This window comes from Hyalella azteca, unplaced genomic scaffold (genome assembly GCF_000764305.2).
Source record: "Hyalella azteca isolate HAZT.00-mixed unplaced genomic scaffold, Hazt_2.0.2 contig12831, whole genome shotgun sequence".
Lineage (NCBI taxonomy): Eukaryota > Metazoa > Arthropoda > Malacostraca > Amphipoda > Hyalellidae > Hyalella > Hyalella azteca.
In genome coordinates, this window is record NW_025942776.1 from 18429 (window position 1) to 32024 (window position 13596).

The 13596-nt window shown below is 36.4% G+C and overlaps 1 protein-coding gene across 1 annotated transcript in view; it reads right to left on the reverse strand.

The window, feature by feature from the left end:
• Positions 1 to 13596, reverse strand: part of LOC108667666 (follistatin-related protein 5-like) — an 85371-nt gene that overhangs the window by 12969 nt on the left and 58806 nt on the right. The window contains 6 exon segments of the mRNA XM_047883420.1: positions 275 to 470; positions 1825 to 1922; positions 6022 to 6100; positions 6165 to 6215; positions 6589 to 6746; positions 10796 to 10928. Coding sequence (XP_047739376.1) covers positions 275 to 470; positions 1825 to 1922; positions 6022 to 6100; positions 6165 to 6215; positions 6589 to 6746; positions 10796 to 10928 — 715 coding nt within the window.

Below are 13596 nucleotides of genomic sequence, written 5' to 3' on the forward strand. Positions count from 1 at the left end.
ACACTACTCACTCTGCAGGACACACTACTCACTCTGCAGGACACACTACTCACTCTGCAGGACTCACTACTCACTCTGCAGGACACTATTCACTCTGCAGGGCACTACTCACTCTGCAGGACACACTACTCACTCTGCAGGACACTACTCACTCTGCAGGACACTACTCACTCTGCAGGACACACTACTCACTGTGCAGGACACTACTCACTCTGCAGGACACACTACTCACTCTGCAGGACACACAACTCACTCTGCAGGACACACTACTCACTCTGCAGAGGGTTCTCCTGCACCACCAGGGAACTAATATCGCGGGCCACACCCCCCACGCCCCCCGCCTGACACATGTAGGCTCCGGTGTCCGCAAAGCCGATGTTGCGGACGCGGAGTTGCGTTCCGTTGCCGAGCACCTCGTACTTGTGGGGGATGTCCACGCGCAGCGGCTCGTCGTTCTTCAGCCACTCAACCTACGCCAGAAATGTAGGAATGGATAAATGTAGGAATAGATAAATGTAGGTAAATAAATGAATTTGGAAATAGATTAATTTTGGCATAAATGAATTGGGAAATAAATGAATTTTGGAATAGATAAATGCAGAAATTAACAAATGTAGAAATAGATAAATGTAGGAGTTGATAAATGCCGGAATAGATCAATTTGGGAATAGACAAAAGTAGAAATAGATAAATGGAGATAAAGAGATACATGCAGTAATAGAGAAATTATGTAAAATGTTACGATTTGGTAGTAGACGCTGCGATATAGAATTTAATTGAGTATGACCTGAGGGTGGTTCGTATGTAGCGGGATTCGAGGATATAGAGGAACAGCGTAAACGATTTTATAATATACTTTTAGGATTATAGTTAGGCTTACAGTTTAGGATAATCTAAGCTTATAAGTTGGAGCTTTTACACTGATGTCTTCGGCGTCCAGTTGAAGTAGGGATAAGTCTAGAGTGTATCTTCTACTCTGACATTAATTTAAAGTTACTGTCCTGATGGATACGGACAAGAGTAAGGGCTTACACACGACTGTTCTCGGCCCAAGACTGAGCTTTCCGCGTCTGGGCAGAGCTCAAATAGCTTCGCTACGTGACGTCACCGAGGGCGTGACTTATAAACAGGAAAGGCTAATACAAGGAAATGCTCATGAACATATCGCATGTGAAGGATCTTATCTTTCAACAAGGAAGACATCAATCAGGAAATATCCAGGGACGAATGGTATCAACATTTTCACCTGACAATAATTGCACAGAAAAAAAAAGAAATTATTGTTGCCGAAATAATTGAAAATGTTAGATGAAGACAACATTTTAATTATTCGGACACTTGAATTGGTTATGGAATACAGAAAAAATTACGATGCAATTAAGAAAATAATACGTGAATCCAAAATTTTTGTAACTGAACGAATTGAAAAAACGATCTTCAAACAATAGCTGCATAGCCACCGATAATCATCAATGCGCCCCCTTAAATTTTTATTTGGGTGAGATCTTCAATAAATAACTTCAAAAATAATTATTGAAGAAATTAAAATAAATTAAATATTAAAATGTATTGTTACTCAGCGTGGTCTATGCAGCACACACGAACCATAAATAAAACATTATATTATAACTAGTGAAATAGGGTTCTAAACTATTGATGGAACTTTTAAAAACCATTGTTGATAGAAATAACAATATGTATATTCTATCATTCTAATATAAAATATTCTGAGGCAGTATCCTAATTAGTAGCATATAGTATTAGAATAAATATCATTAGAATAAGTAGTATTAAAATAGAAAGTAGTACATCACCGCGCCTGACCTTAGGGAAAGGCTCGCCCGTAGCGCGACAGCTCATGTGCGCCTCCTCGCCAGGCCGCAGGTCCTGGATGTGGGGCGTCACTTGTACGCGCGGCACCGCTGCACAGTTGTTATTGCTATTATAAAAATTATAACTATTGTTATTATTATTATTATTGTTATTATTATTATTATAGTTATTATTATTTTTATTATTATTATTATTGAATTCCTGGTTCTCAACTGCAGTTCTCTTGTATATTTCGTTCACCTGATGCACGTGTGTCACTGACATTTCACTTTAATTCGGTTTTAAAAGCATCTAGAGTTTCAGTTGCGGTGTTGGCTCTGGACAGAACAGAAGGAAATGTTTGGTACGTGTGTTTTAATTCTGAAGATCCGGATAGCTAGTATACTTGACTTTTATCGTGTTATATGTTCGAAATAAATTATTTTACTTCTCGATTATACCTTTTGTGCAATACTAATTTTATGTAACCATTTTTACTTTGTATATTGTTTGTTCGCAGAAACCGATTTTATTAAAAAGGGAAAGGAAAAATCGAGACCCTGTTTTCCGCTTTATTACTATAATTATTACTATTTCTATTATTATCATTATTATACTTATTCCTATTGTTTTTATAATTAATATAAATATTGCTATTGCTAATAATATTATTTGTTAATATTATTATCGTCATTATCAAGTTTTTTGTCTTATATTGACAACAGAAAACTTTTATTATTTTATTTTGAGTCGAATCGAAAAAGATCGAATCTAGAAGAACTATTATCAAACAATTTGACTTTAACATGATTGAAATTATAGTTTGGGTTACTTTATATTCGATTTGCATCCACTGATAGTTTTAAATTTACAATACTCCTTAAAAACGTAGACTCTTTAAATGACAGATTCAATTCAGCAACAAAACAGCCGAAAAATATTTTATTATCTCAAAATAAATTTTTAATATTATACCAGCAGCTCATTCAGCTAAATGCTGAATAACAAGCAACTCAGACGCGATAAATAATTTTTCAATGGCAAACTAATTCAGATAATCAAATAAATCAAAAACCTCATCGATTGAATTCAGATAAATTAAACTATCCATAAGTTTAGCCTGAATTTATAGCGTTTAACGAAAGTTTTGCCCAGGTTTAGCGTAAATTTAGAGTGAAATTTCAATATTAAAACTCATTAAAAGTCTATGCAGATTTCAGAAGTAAATCAAAAACCTGATAGCTCAACGTCACTTGATGATACGAAAAAAATTCCCTCAACTCGAGTCTTAAATTTTTTATTCCAAGTTTCGGCTTGACTTCGGCAGCTAAAAGAAGTCCGCAACCAAGCAAGAATCAAGAAAGTCTTGCTAATCGTCATAAGCCGCAATATGAATAATTGCAAAAATTTTCCCCAAAATCTCAAGGTTCGTTTAAATTCAAGTAATTCATTGTATAGTAATTCATTGTATATAAAGGCAGGCATTCATTAAAAGCGCCACACCTCGGGACTCGAGTGTTGTTAGCATGCAAATGAGCGCTGGCGAGCCTATATACTACATTATTATAGTAGGTTCCTTGCATACAAATTTCATGTCATTGTGGGCGCGTAAAGTGAACTAGGTAAAAAGAAGCTTACTGCCGCACATATAAAAGTTATTGGGTCATATTGTCTAAAAAGCGACACACTTTCCTGACCACATAACTATTAAAGAGAGTATTTATCCCTGAATCCCTCTTTTGCGAGGCCAAAATGGGTCGGAATGACCAAAAAAAGACTGAAATTACATCGCTATGTGGACAAAATCTCCTTCATTTGTCTGAGTGGGCGTGAACTGAATTTAAAAATCATTGACACGAAATACTAAATAGTTCGTGCAAACTTAGGCTATGCCGTGACTGCAAAGCGCTGAATTTGAACGACCTTAAGTTTTATCTTACGTAAGAAATGACTGACGAAACTTGAGGACGTTCAAAGGATTAGTCTGAATACAGAGCTCAACAAACTCCAGGACGACTCATGACCTCATTTAATTTTTTAAAGAATTCATTTACTTTCCTTTGATGAAATTTTTCATGTGTTTTATGACACACAAATCCGATTTTTAGGTATTAACTTCAGCTGCTATCTATGCGAAGTGATTTGCTCTTCAGTTTATAAAACGCATTTTGGATAAACAATCGTCCATCTAAATACGGCTCTCCTATGCACAGTACATATGTAATTTAGAAAGAAAGATAGAAACCGTGCATGGAAAGAACATGGATTGAGAAAATGGATCATATTCACAACAGTATATTTTATCAGCCTCTTAAAGTACAGCACAAGGAAAGGATGGAAAACAAAGATAAATATATAGAGCAGCGAATTTTTCAGCGACTTCAAGTACAGTGCATAGGAGACTAGAACAGGAATACATTTCCAGCACCAGCGTTGTTGTAAGCCGCTCACACGCAAATGCGATTGCTTCGACGCCGTTAAACCAAAGCGCTACAGCAAAACTACTTTAGAGACCAGCCCGGAATTGACAACGTAAACCGCAGCTCAACTTCCATTTCCCTGATCGACGAAAGAGCGAGCAGTTGTAGTTGTTTAGATTTTCTGCAAGGATTCTAAATTATTTATTTAATTATACTTGCTTTTCTTAAATAATGTTAAAACAACATTAGAATATAACAGTTAAGTTTAACAATATTTTTATTAAGTTTTTAAGTTTTAGTTTTATTTAGTTCTCTACTGACGAGTGAAGTGATGTCATCGTTGAAATGCAATATTTTAGAAGCGAAATTGCCAGAAATCGTTCATAGGGATGATAAACAAGAAAAAAAAAATGATTAAGGATGATGTACCGTGCAATAAATTAAGCTATCATTTGCATATGACATATTTTATATCGCAGTATTGTAATGGATTTTATTATGATATATTAATTTTTAACTATAATTATTAATTTAAATAGTTTACTGCTAAGAAGTTTCATGCAGAAGGTTCCTTAACAAGCATCATCAAAAGAAATTTATCCTGAGTCCTTAATTTGAAAACTGTAGATTCCTGAAGGCTATTATTATTATAAGTATTACTTTAGAGTATTAAATATTTTACTTATTGTATTGAAAATCATTTTACTTAGTTATCCAAAAATGTACGTGTGATATAATAAGTAATAAATAAATTACTTATAAAATAGTAATAAATTGAGGCTTTGAAGGGGCAGGATTTCAAGGACAGAAAGTGACGTCTAAAATTGGCGCACTCAGAGAAATAAGAGAGATATTGTTTGAATAGCAATGTGATTTTTGACCTTGCTTGGGTCATCCTGACCCAGTTTGGCGAAAAAAATACGCATCAGTGCTACGTCCGCTCTTTGCTCGTAACATGGTTGAAAAAATATAACTCAGTACTCACTGCAGTGAGTAACAGAGAGCGCATTTTCTCGTCGACGAAAACTTGAGGTAACGGACGGACGGACGGACAGACAGACAGACAGACAGGCAGACGGAAATGGCGAGGACAGACTGACGGACGGACGGACAGACAGACAGACAGACAGGCAGACGGAAATGGCGAGCACAATAGTGCATTTTTTCCATAATTGAGAAAATGCGCTAAAAAGCTTCACAATTCGATCAACGACACATTCATTTCTCAGTGTAAGTACCTTCAAAATTTAATTAAAATAATCCTTAGTATCATACCTAGGATCCTTCAAAGTTTATTAAAAATAATCCTAAGGATTATACCTAGGATACTTGACTACGAAGTTATGAAGCTACGTGAATGACTGTGCACGCGCGCATGCGCGGCTCCACTTTAGATAAGTAAATGTAGATATACATCATTAACAGAATTTTTAGAAGGCCTAGCTCTAGATAAGTAAATCTAGATTTACTAGTTTTGTAAATTATATGCACGGCGTCACTCTAGGTAAGAAAATCAGGATTTACTAGATAAGTGAATAGTCTTTACAGTAACTCTAGGTAAGTAAATCTTGATTTACTAGATAAGTAAATAGTCAGTACAGCGTAACTCTAAGTAAGTAAATCTAGATTCGCTAGATAGGTAAATTGTCTGCACGGCGTCACTCTAGATAAGTAAATCTATATTACTAGATAAGTAATTCTAAATGTTTTGGATTTGTAAATTGTTTGGAGAGCGACTCACTAGATAATTAATTCTAGATGTACTATATAAGTAAATTGCGTGACTGACTGTGCACGTGGAGCACGTGTGTCTGCACGACGTCGCTGTTTCGGTCAGCATGACACGTGTAGTTTCCTGCGTGCACGAGCTGCAGGCGCGTCAGGTACCTGTCTCTTATACNCAGCGTGACACGTGTAGTTCCCTGCGTGCACGAGCTGCAGGCGCGTCAGGTAGAGCGATCCGTCCACGAACACACGAATGTCCTGGCCACGAAAACACGAAAAATACTATTAATTATTTCTAACATTATTGCTGGACGAAATTATTTTACGGAAATGACATTATAAATTATAGCTGAACACAAAACCATTGGCAAGAGCCTGATAAAAATATAATCGTATTCTTCTACGTATATTTTTTTCATGCTTTTCTATTTTTATTTATTTATTTACACTGATAATTTACAATGCAGAGCAGCAATTTATTCATCATTACCATGGAATTAAAGATGACGAGGTCAAGCCCATTCATTCTACAAACGATGGGAGGCATGGGGGTGCAACAAACATCTAATTTATTTTAATATACATTAAAAATGATAAAATTCATCACCCCAATCCTTCTGTTAATCATCACCTCAGAGTTGAGTGCGGCGAGATCGAGCCCATTCCTCCTCCAGACAATGGGGGGCGTGGGGGTGCCGGTGACGTCACACTTAATCTCGAGGTTGTCCCCTACGCGCGCCGACACTACGTTCACCTCCAGGGCCTTGTCCAGCGACACCACCGACACGCCTGCGTGGGAAGGGTTTACATATTGAAAATATGAAATTTACATCATGAATACATGCTTCAAAACGTAAATGCACGCCTTACATTGTGAATATGCGAATTACATCGTATATTCGGGTCTGGAAGCAGTGACAATACACCGTGAATTCGCTCCAAACATTGTAAACCCACGGTTCAAATTGTTGTTACACTCCATGTATTGTTAATACATGAATGAAATGTAGATTGTATTGCAAATCCACGCCTAGATAACATGCTAATTTATCTGATAAGCCATGCCAGGGGATATGTTCGTTGCATTTGCCCTGCTTGAACCGCTGGGGCTGCGGAGGAACATTTCTGCCAGTCCCCCGCCGCGAGTGAGCGTTCACTAGATGCAGTGTTCATGTATGTGTCAGCGAGAGAAAATACTTTATTCGGACGGCACTTTGTCAGGTGACATTATCAAGGTGCCACTGTCGGGGTAATAGATGAATGTCCGGCGTATTTATTTATAGATTGCACATAGGTTTAATCTGAGGACAGTTATTTTTTTATTATGTGGGGATAAATAATGCACACTCTGTCTAGCTTACACTTATCTCGAAACAGGGTGGTTACGTTTCGAATTCACTAAAGAGGTTTAGACAGGTATACGGCTAAGACTTCTACCGTTCGGTCGGAGTAACTAACGATGAGTGTTACATCGCGGAGGTTGTGCAAGCAACTTGTAGGGTTTATCAAAGAGCGCAGCCCTTATTTTATACACTTAGTACTTCCACCCACAAAGAGCGGCCTTGCTCACGTAATGTTGTATCGACGCTGAGTCAGTGTCTGGCACTCTGTTGAGCCTATTGAACATTACGTCTCAATTTCAGATGCTTGAATCTCATAATATGATTATAAAGAAACATGTGTAATAAACGCCGGATGTTCGTGTTTCGAAAACAAGACAGCGAAGAGTGAAGAGAATGTGCAAATCTTTTGTAATTTTGCTGCAGTTATATTCTTGCCATTCTTGCCACCTTAGTAGGAAAATAGCAATAGGCGTCGCCCATCTGCTAATTTACTTTCGAAATAATACTAAATAAAGTTTTATTTAGTTAGACGTGTACTGTCTGTGAAATATTAGTAATTCTGATTGTAGAAGCTATCAGCGATTTTTATTCCTAAGAAAGAGCCACGATGAATGCTTCGTAGAGTAATAATAAGGAGAATCGCTGGTTTTAAACTTAATATTTTACACTTTGACTGCAATTATTAATGTGCCCAACTTCCATAGACGGTGATATATATCACCTCTTTTGTGNGTTATCGAACGCGTCCACTGAAGGGTTAAGCAAAGTTTATTATACGCAAGAGAAGCGAGCATTTGTGTATTTCTTGCTCATATAAAAAATAGACAAGCGCTGAACCTTAATTGTTCTGCATTAAAAATCATCTGTGTGGATAAGGTTAATGCCAATTTGTGAGAGCGGAATGCTTCCAAGAATCTCCCTCATCTCAGCGTTTGCGCCCCCGAACATCAGCTGAGTATACAAAAAATACAATTATTATAAAAAATTAATTCAGATATTAAATTGTACTATAAATTTTATACTGAATAATACAAATGAATGAGTCTACAAATTACCCAGGTGAACAATGTCTGCCGGCAAGAGATTCTTGGTCAGTGTTTCCGAGATTCTCGCGTACAAGCGCTCCAGGTAATAGCAGTGCAAATTCTTGTTAAGATTGAACTATGCAAGGTACTCTCAAATAAATAAGGGAAACTTTGTCCATGGTCGAAATCGAAAATCAAAGTACCGAAAGAATTTTTTAATATGTCAACAACGTTCCAAATGTATCGAAATTTATTATCAAGTTACAAGACGATATATACAATGAGATTTGGATCGATATAATTACAAGATCTTGTGAATATTATCCTACTCGAAAATGAGATTTGGGCAGAAATCGAATTAGCCTTAGGGAAAAAATTCAGACATCCTATGCTAATATGAAACGAAGCCCGTATTTTAAAACGAAGCCCGTTTTAACCGTGTGAGGTATTTCTTAAAACTCTAAAGCCAAATCCCAACAATTTATTCGAACACAATCCAGTGACATATAGCGATGCCTTTTATTTCCTAATAGCGAGGCCTTTTTTCGTTTGTACCTTTCATCCTTACCTATTTAGAACAACGAAACGTCGTATTAGTGTTTCGTAACAAATTGTGTCACTATTCGGACAAAACTCCATGCATTTTTAGTAGTGTGTGACTCCGGAATCCCAAGAAGTATCTCATTCCCAATCCCTGAACCAGGCGCTCAGATCCCTCTTAAAGTCCATTACTAAGGATCACCAATTGCACTCGTAAAATTTGTGTCGGTAAATCGGGAATTCCGAGGTTAAATACTGCAAATTTTAAGCAATCTTCACTATGAACTGCTTCTGTGGCTGCATGTATTGTTTTCAGGAGTAACTACGGCTGCAGGTATTGTTCTCAGTGGTATCTGTGGATGCAGGTATTGTTCTCAGTGGTATCTGGGGCTGCAGGTATTGTTCTCAGTGGTATCTGTGGCTGCAGGTTTTGTTATCAGTGGTATCTGGGGCTGCAGGTATTGTTCTCAGTGGTATCTGGGGCTGCAGGTATTGTTCTCAGTGGTATCTGTGGATGCAGGTATTGTTCTCAGTGGTATCTGTTACTGCAGGCATTGTTCTCAGTGGTATCTGTGGCTGCAGGTATTGTTCTCAGTGGTATCTGTGGCTGCAGGCATTGTTCTCAGTGGTATCTGCGGCTGCATATATTGTTCTCAGCGGTAACTGTGGCTGCAGGTATTGTTCTCAGTGGTAACTATGGCTGCAGGTATTGTTCTCAGTGGTAACTATGGCTGCAGGTATTGTTCTCAGTGGTAACTATGGCTGCAGGTATTGTTCTCAGTGGTAACTACGGCTGCAGGTATTGTTCTCAGGCGTAACTATGGCTGCAGGTATTGTTCTCAGTGGTAAGTGAGCTTGCAGGTATTGTTCTCAGTGGTATCTGCCGCTGCAGGTATTGTTCTCAGTGGTAACTACGGCTGCAGGTATTGTTCTCAGTAGTATCTGTGGCTTCAAGTATTGTTCTCAGCGGTATCTGCGATTGCAGGTATTATTCTCAGTGGTATATGCGACTGCAGGTATAATAATAGCTATATAACAATAAAGCTTTTGAACAAAGAAGCTATAGAAAAACAAAGCTACAGATTAATATTATTTTAAACAAGCTGTGTCTACTGGGAACAGTAACTTGTTCTCTAAACAAAGCAGCCACATCTATTAAAATGCCGTCAAAGCACGTGTTTCACTAATAGGAACTTCACAAAAAAATAGGAACTTCTAAAAAAACTTAGGCTTCAAATAAACAGTCCAGAAGGATTCGCAGTCAAAAAAATATTGCCGTTTAAAAAATTTATATTTTTTATGCAGTAGGCAATTACTAACTGTGTGAAATAATAACAAATCGCGTGAAAAATCAATGGTGCATATTGGTCCTTTGTTATACTTCTAGTTTCACTTACTAGAAGGTTTTTAAGATATTTTATGACGAGTATTATTGACTATTATGTAATCAAAATTCAAAGAAATATATGCTCGATCTTTACTTTCAATTTAATTTGAAAGTTTTATGACTGCTCATATATTTAGACCGGCTCAATGGGAGACTGGAACGATGATTTACATATTTTTATTAGAGTTCATCTTGTGACTTCGAAAGCAAGGTCAATACAAAAGAAAATATAATCATTTACTTTTTTGAAAAAGATAAATATGATATAAAAATGAATATGTATATTAATAAAGCCAAAAATTATAGATATGAAGATGCTATCAGCCTACTTTTAAAAATCATGCCATGCTTGTAGAGGCCTACATTTTATGGCGTTAGTAACAAAAAAAATATGTATAAAAGCGCCTCAAAAACCTGAGGCAGCAAATGCGCAGAAAAGAAACGTGTTTAACGTAAAGGCAGCAGCAGCGCAACATCAGGCACCATTGACAAACTTAAGAATACAGACTGTGCACAAAAGAAGCGTTACGATGGGAGACTTACTGTACAACTTACTGAAGGCGGTGTAGAACTCGTTGAGGTTGAGGTGACCGTCTGTGTCGAGGTCGTCGTAGCGAAGGAGGTCCTTCAGGGAGCACGAGTCTGACAGCTGCTTCAGGTCGGCGTCGCTCGAAACCTGATTTACATATATATATTATATAATAATATAGTTTAATTACTCATAATTAATACTTTTTAAAGCCTAAAATAATCGNAGCGAGTCAAGTAAAAACGCGCGTCTCATATGCAGGCTCGAATCTGCAATGAACCAGCGACGGATAATTTTGCTTCCAGGGACGGCTTCTCGGTCTGCATGATTGAATTTTTATTGAATATATGTAATATAATTTCAAGCAGGAACTTTACAGGCATCGAAGATAATATTAAGAAACAACGTTATCAGCGCGTCTAAAGTATTTTCAATTCACAAGAAAAATTTTTAAGTTCATAGGACTTTACTTCAAGATTCACGTTTCAGTACAACTTCTCAAACTCTTACAATTAACCTATTCAAACTGTACAAACTCTGATCCTATCCGATGTATATACTCTATCTTGCGTTATGCAGTGAATTAAAGAGTGGAAAAAAGAAGCTTGTGCAGGTGTTAAGAACTTCAACGTGACAGAAATTTTTTGCTGTGAATTTTCGTAGAAAAAAGCAAAATATGAGATTAAACAGTTAAACCTTTACATGACATCAACAAGAATATCATACTTAAATATTATTTGCTTTCTGAATGCCTACCTATTTACGTAGTACAAAGAAATTACCTCAGCCCGAATTTAAACTCATCCGGAATTTGTTACTCGCAGAATTTTTCATCTCTTAGTTTAGGATTAGTATAATTCACTGATTCACTCGTCCTTTTTCACTAATAAAAGAAAAATCACCAAAGCTAACTTACATCCTCCAAAATTGTTCGGCAAGGGAGTGAATTTTTTTAGGATCAAACAACCAATTATTATGTTTACACTAACATCAGCGGCAACAACTTCTTTTCATAGTGAGAGAACAATATTTATTTCATTTCGCAGAAAGTATTGTATCTCATCAATGTTTTCTACGTTCAACATTCATTATCTGATATTTATAAACTAATCGATACAGTTTGTAGCTTTGACCAATAACATTCAACATGAAAAAATTCTGTTTTATGTCGGAAAAGTGGGTGATGTACCATATTAGTAAAACTTGTTAACATGATCTTATACAGAACGAATTTCTAGTATAAAATGCATAGCCCCTTTCACTATTGAATAAACGTTATTCGAATCAACAGAAAATATTTAGAATTAATTATGTACAGTAAAATGAAGATTCGGTGCATTTATAGAAACAAAAAAGTTTTAATTCTTTGTTTGGCATGTGGGACTTAATTAGGACTGAAACACGTAATTGATTAATGTAAATGAAATATTTTCAGGATGAACAATCAATCGAAAGTAAGTCGCTCTATTTTTAAAGTTGCTACCGGTTAACGTTCAGTTTACGTTACCTCGCTTACTGATTTACTATGTTAAAAACTTCACTTATTAATAGAACACAATTGATGTGAAATCTAAGAATTAAAAAAGTTTGTTTGTGGCAATGGAAATGAATGTTAGTGTCAGTAAGGAAATAAGAACGTACGCGATGCGTGTAATTAACGTGTAAGAACAGGTAAAATTGTAAAAAATATAACTCAGTACTCACGGCAGTGAGTGACAGAGAGCGCATTTTCTCGTACATAAATCAGTTTTCATTACGATTAGTACAGTGCATTAGAGCTAGAGATGTCGTATCTTTGATACAGGCATGTTTGCTTCTTAAAATCGACAAAAACGTGAAGTCACGGACGGACGGACAGACAGACAGACGGACATGGCGAGCACAATAGTGCATTTTTTCTATAGAGAGAAAATGCGCTAAAAAGGAATTTGGCTTTACTCACGAAACACGCCTTATGCTCGTCGTAAGCGCCTTATTTGGCATGACCGTGAAATATAATTAGTCAAGATTCTTCTGGTAGTACGATATTTTTTCGTGGATTAAATATTTTTGGCCTAAATATGCAATAAAAAGTAAAAATAATGATAATAAAACTTCTTGGTATAAGTTCCTACAAAAGGATTGACCAGGTTTCATGAAACGAAACAAAGAAGTTTTTCAAAATAAAGAACCGCACAAGTTTAATCCAGATAACAATAGAAGTTGAATAAAATATAATTTGCAAGTCAAATTAGGCTTTTTCATTCGCGAAATACGTCACAGAGTAAGAGACCTTTTCGTCTGCCAAAAATTAAAATAGTTTTTCGTCCGTTACAACTAAAAAGACATTTTCGCCCGTCACAAATTAAAAGACCTTTCGTCTGTCACAAATTAAGTAACTTTGTTGCAGTTGAAGACAAGTGCAAGAATACAGTCTATGCGACACAACACGCGCCACCAAAATTTAGTCGCTTTATACGAGATCAGCTACAAAAAATTCCTGAACTTCATTCCAGAGCTTGCCGTTGGAAAATATACTGAGTTGCTCGAGATGAAGATATTATAACAAATAGATGTGAACGGTGACAGTAAATGGAATAAAGTACTCGAAATAAAGACAAACTAAAGGCATGTGGCTAATTTTAGCAAGAAATCCGGTAACTTTGTACAATAAAAAGAAAATAAAGAAAAAATATGTTAAAATCGCAGGTAAAAGTGGGAGACTATAGCAACTTTAATAGAACGCTTCAGAGCATTTCCATCCAATGTAAAAATTCACGTCCAAAAATATTTTCTCTCATACGCTTAAATTTTCACGCAGAAATTCCCTTTTGTG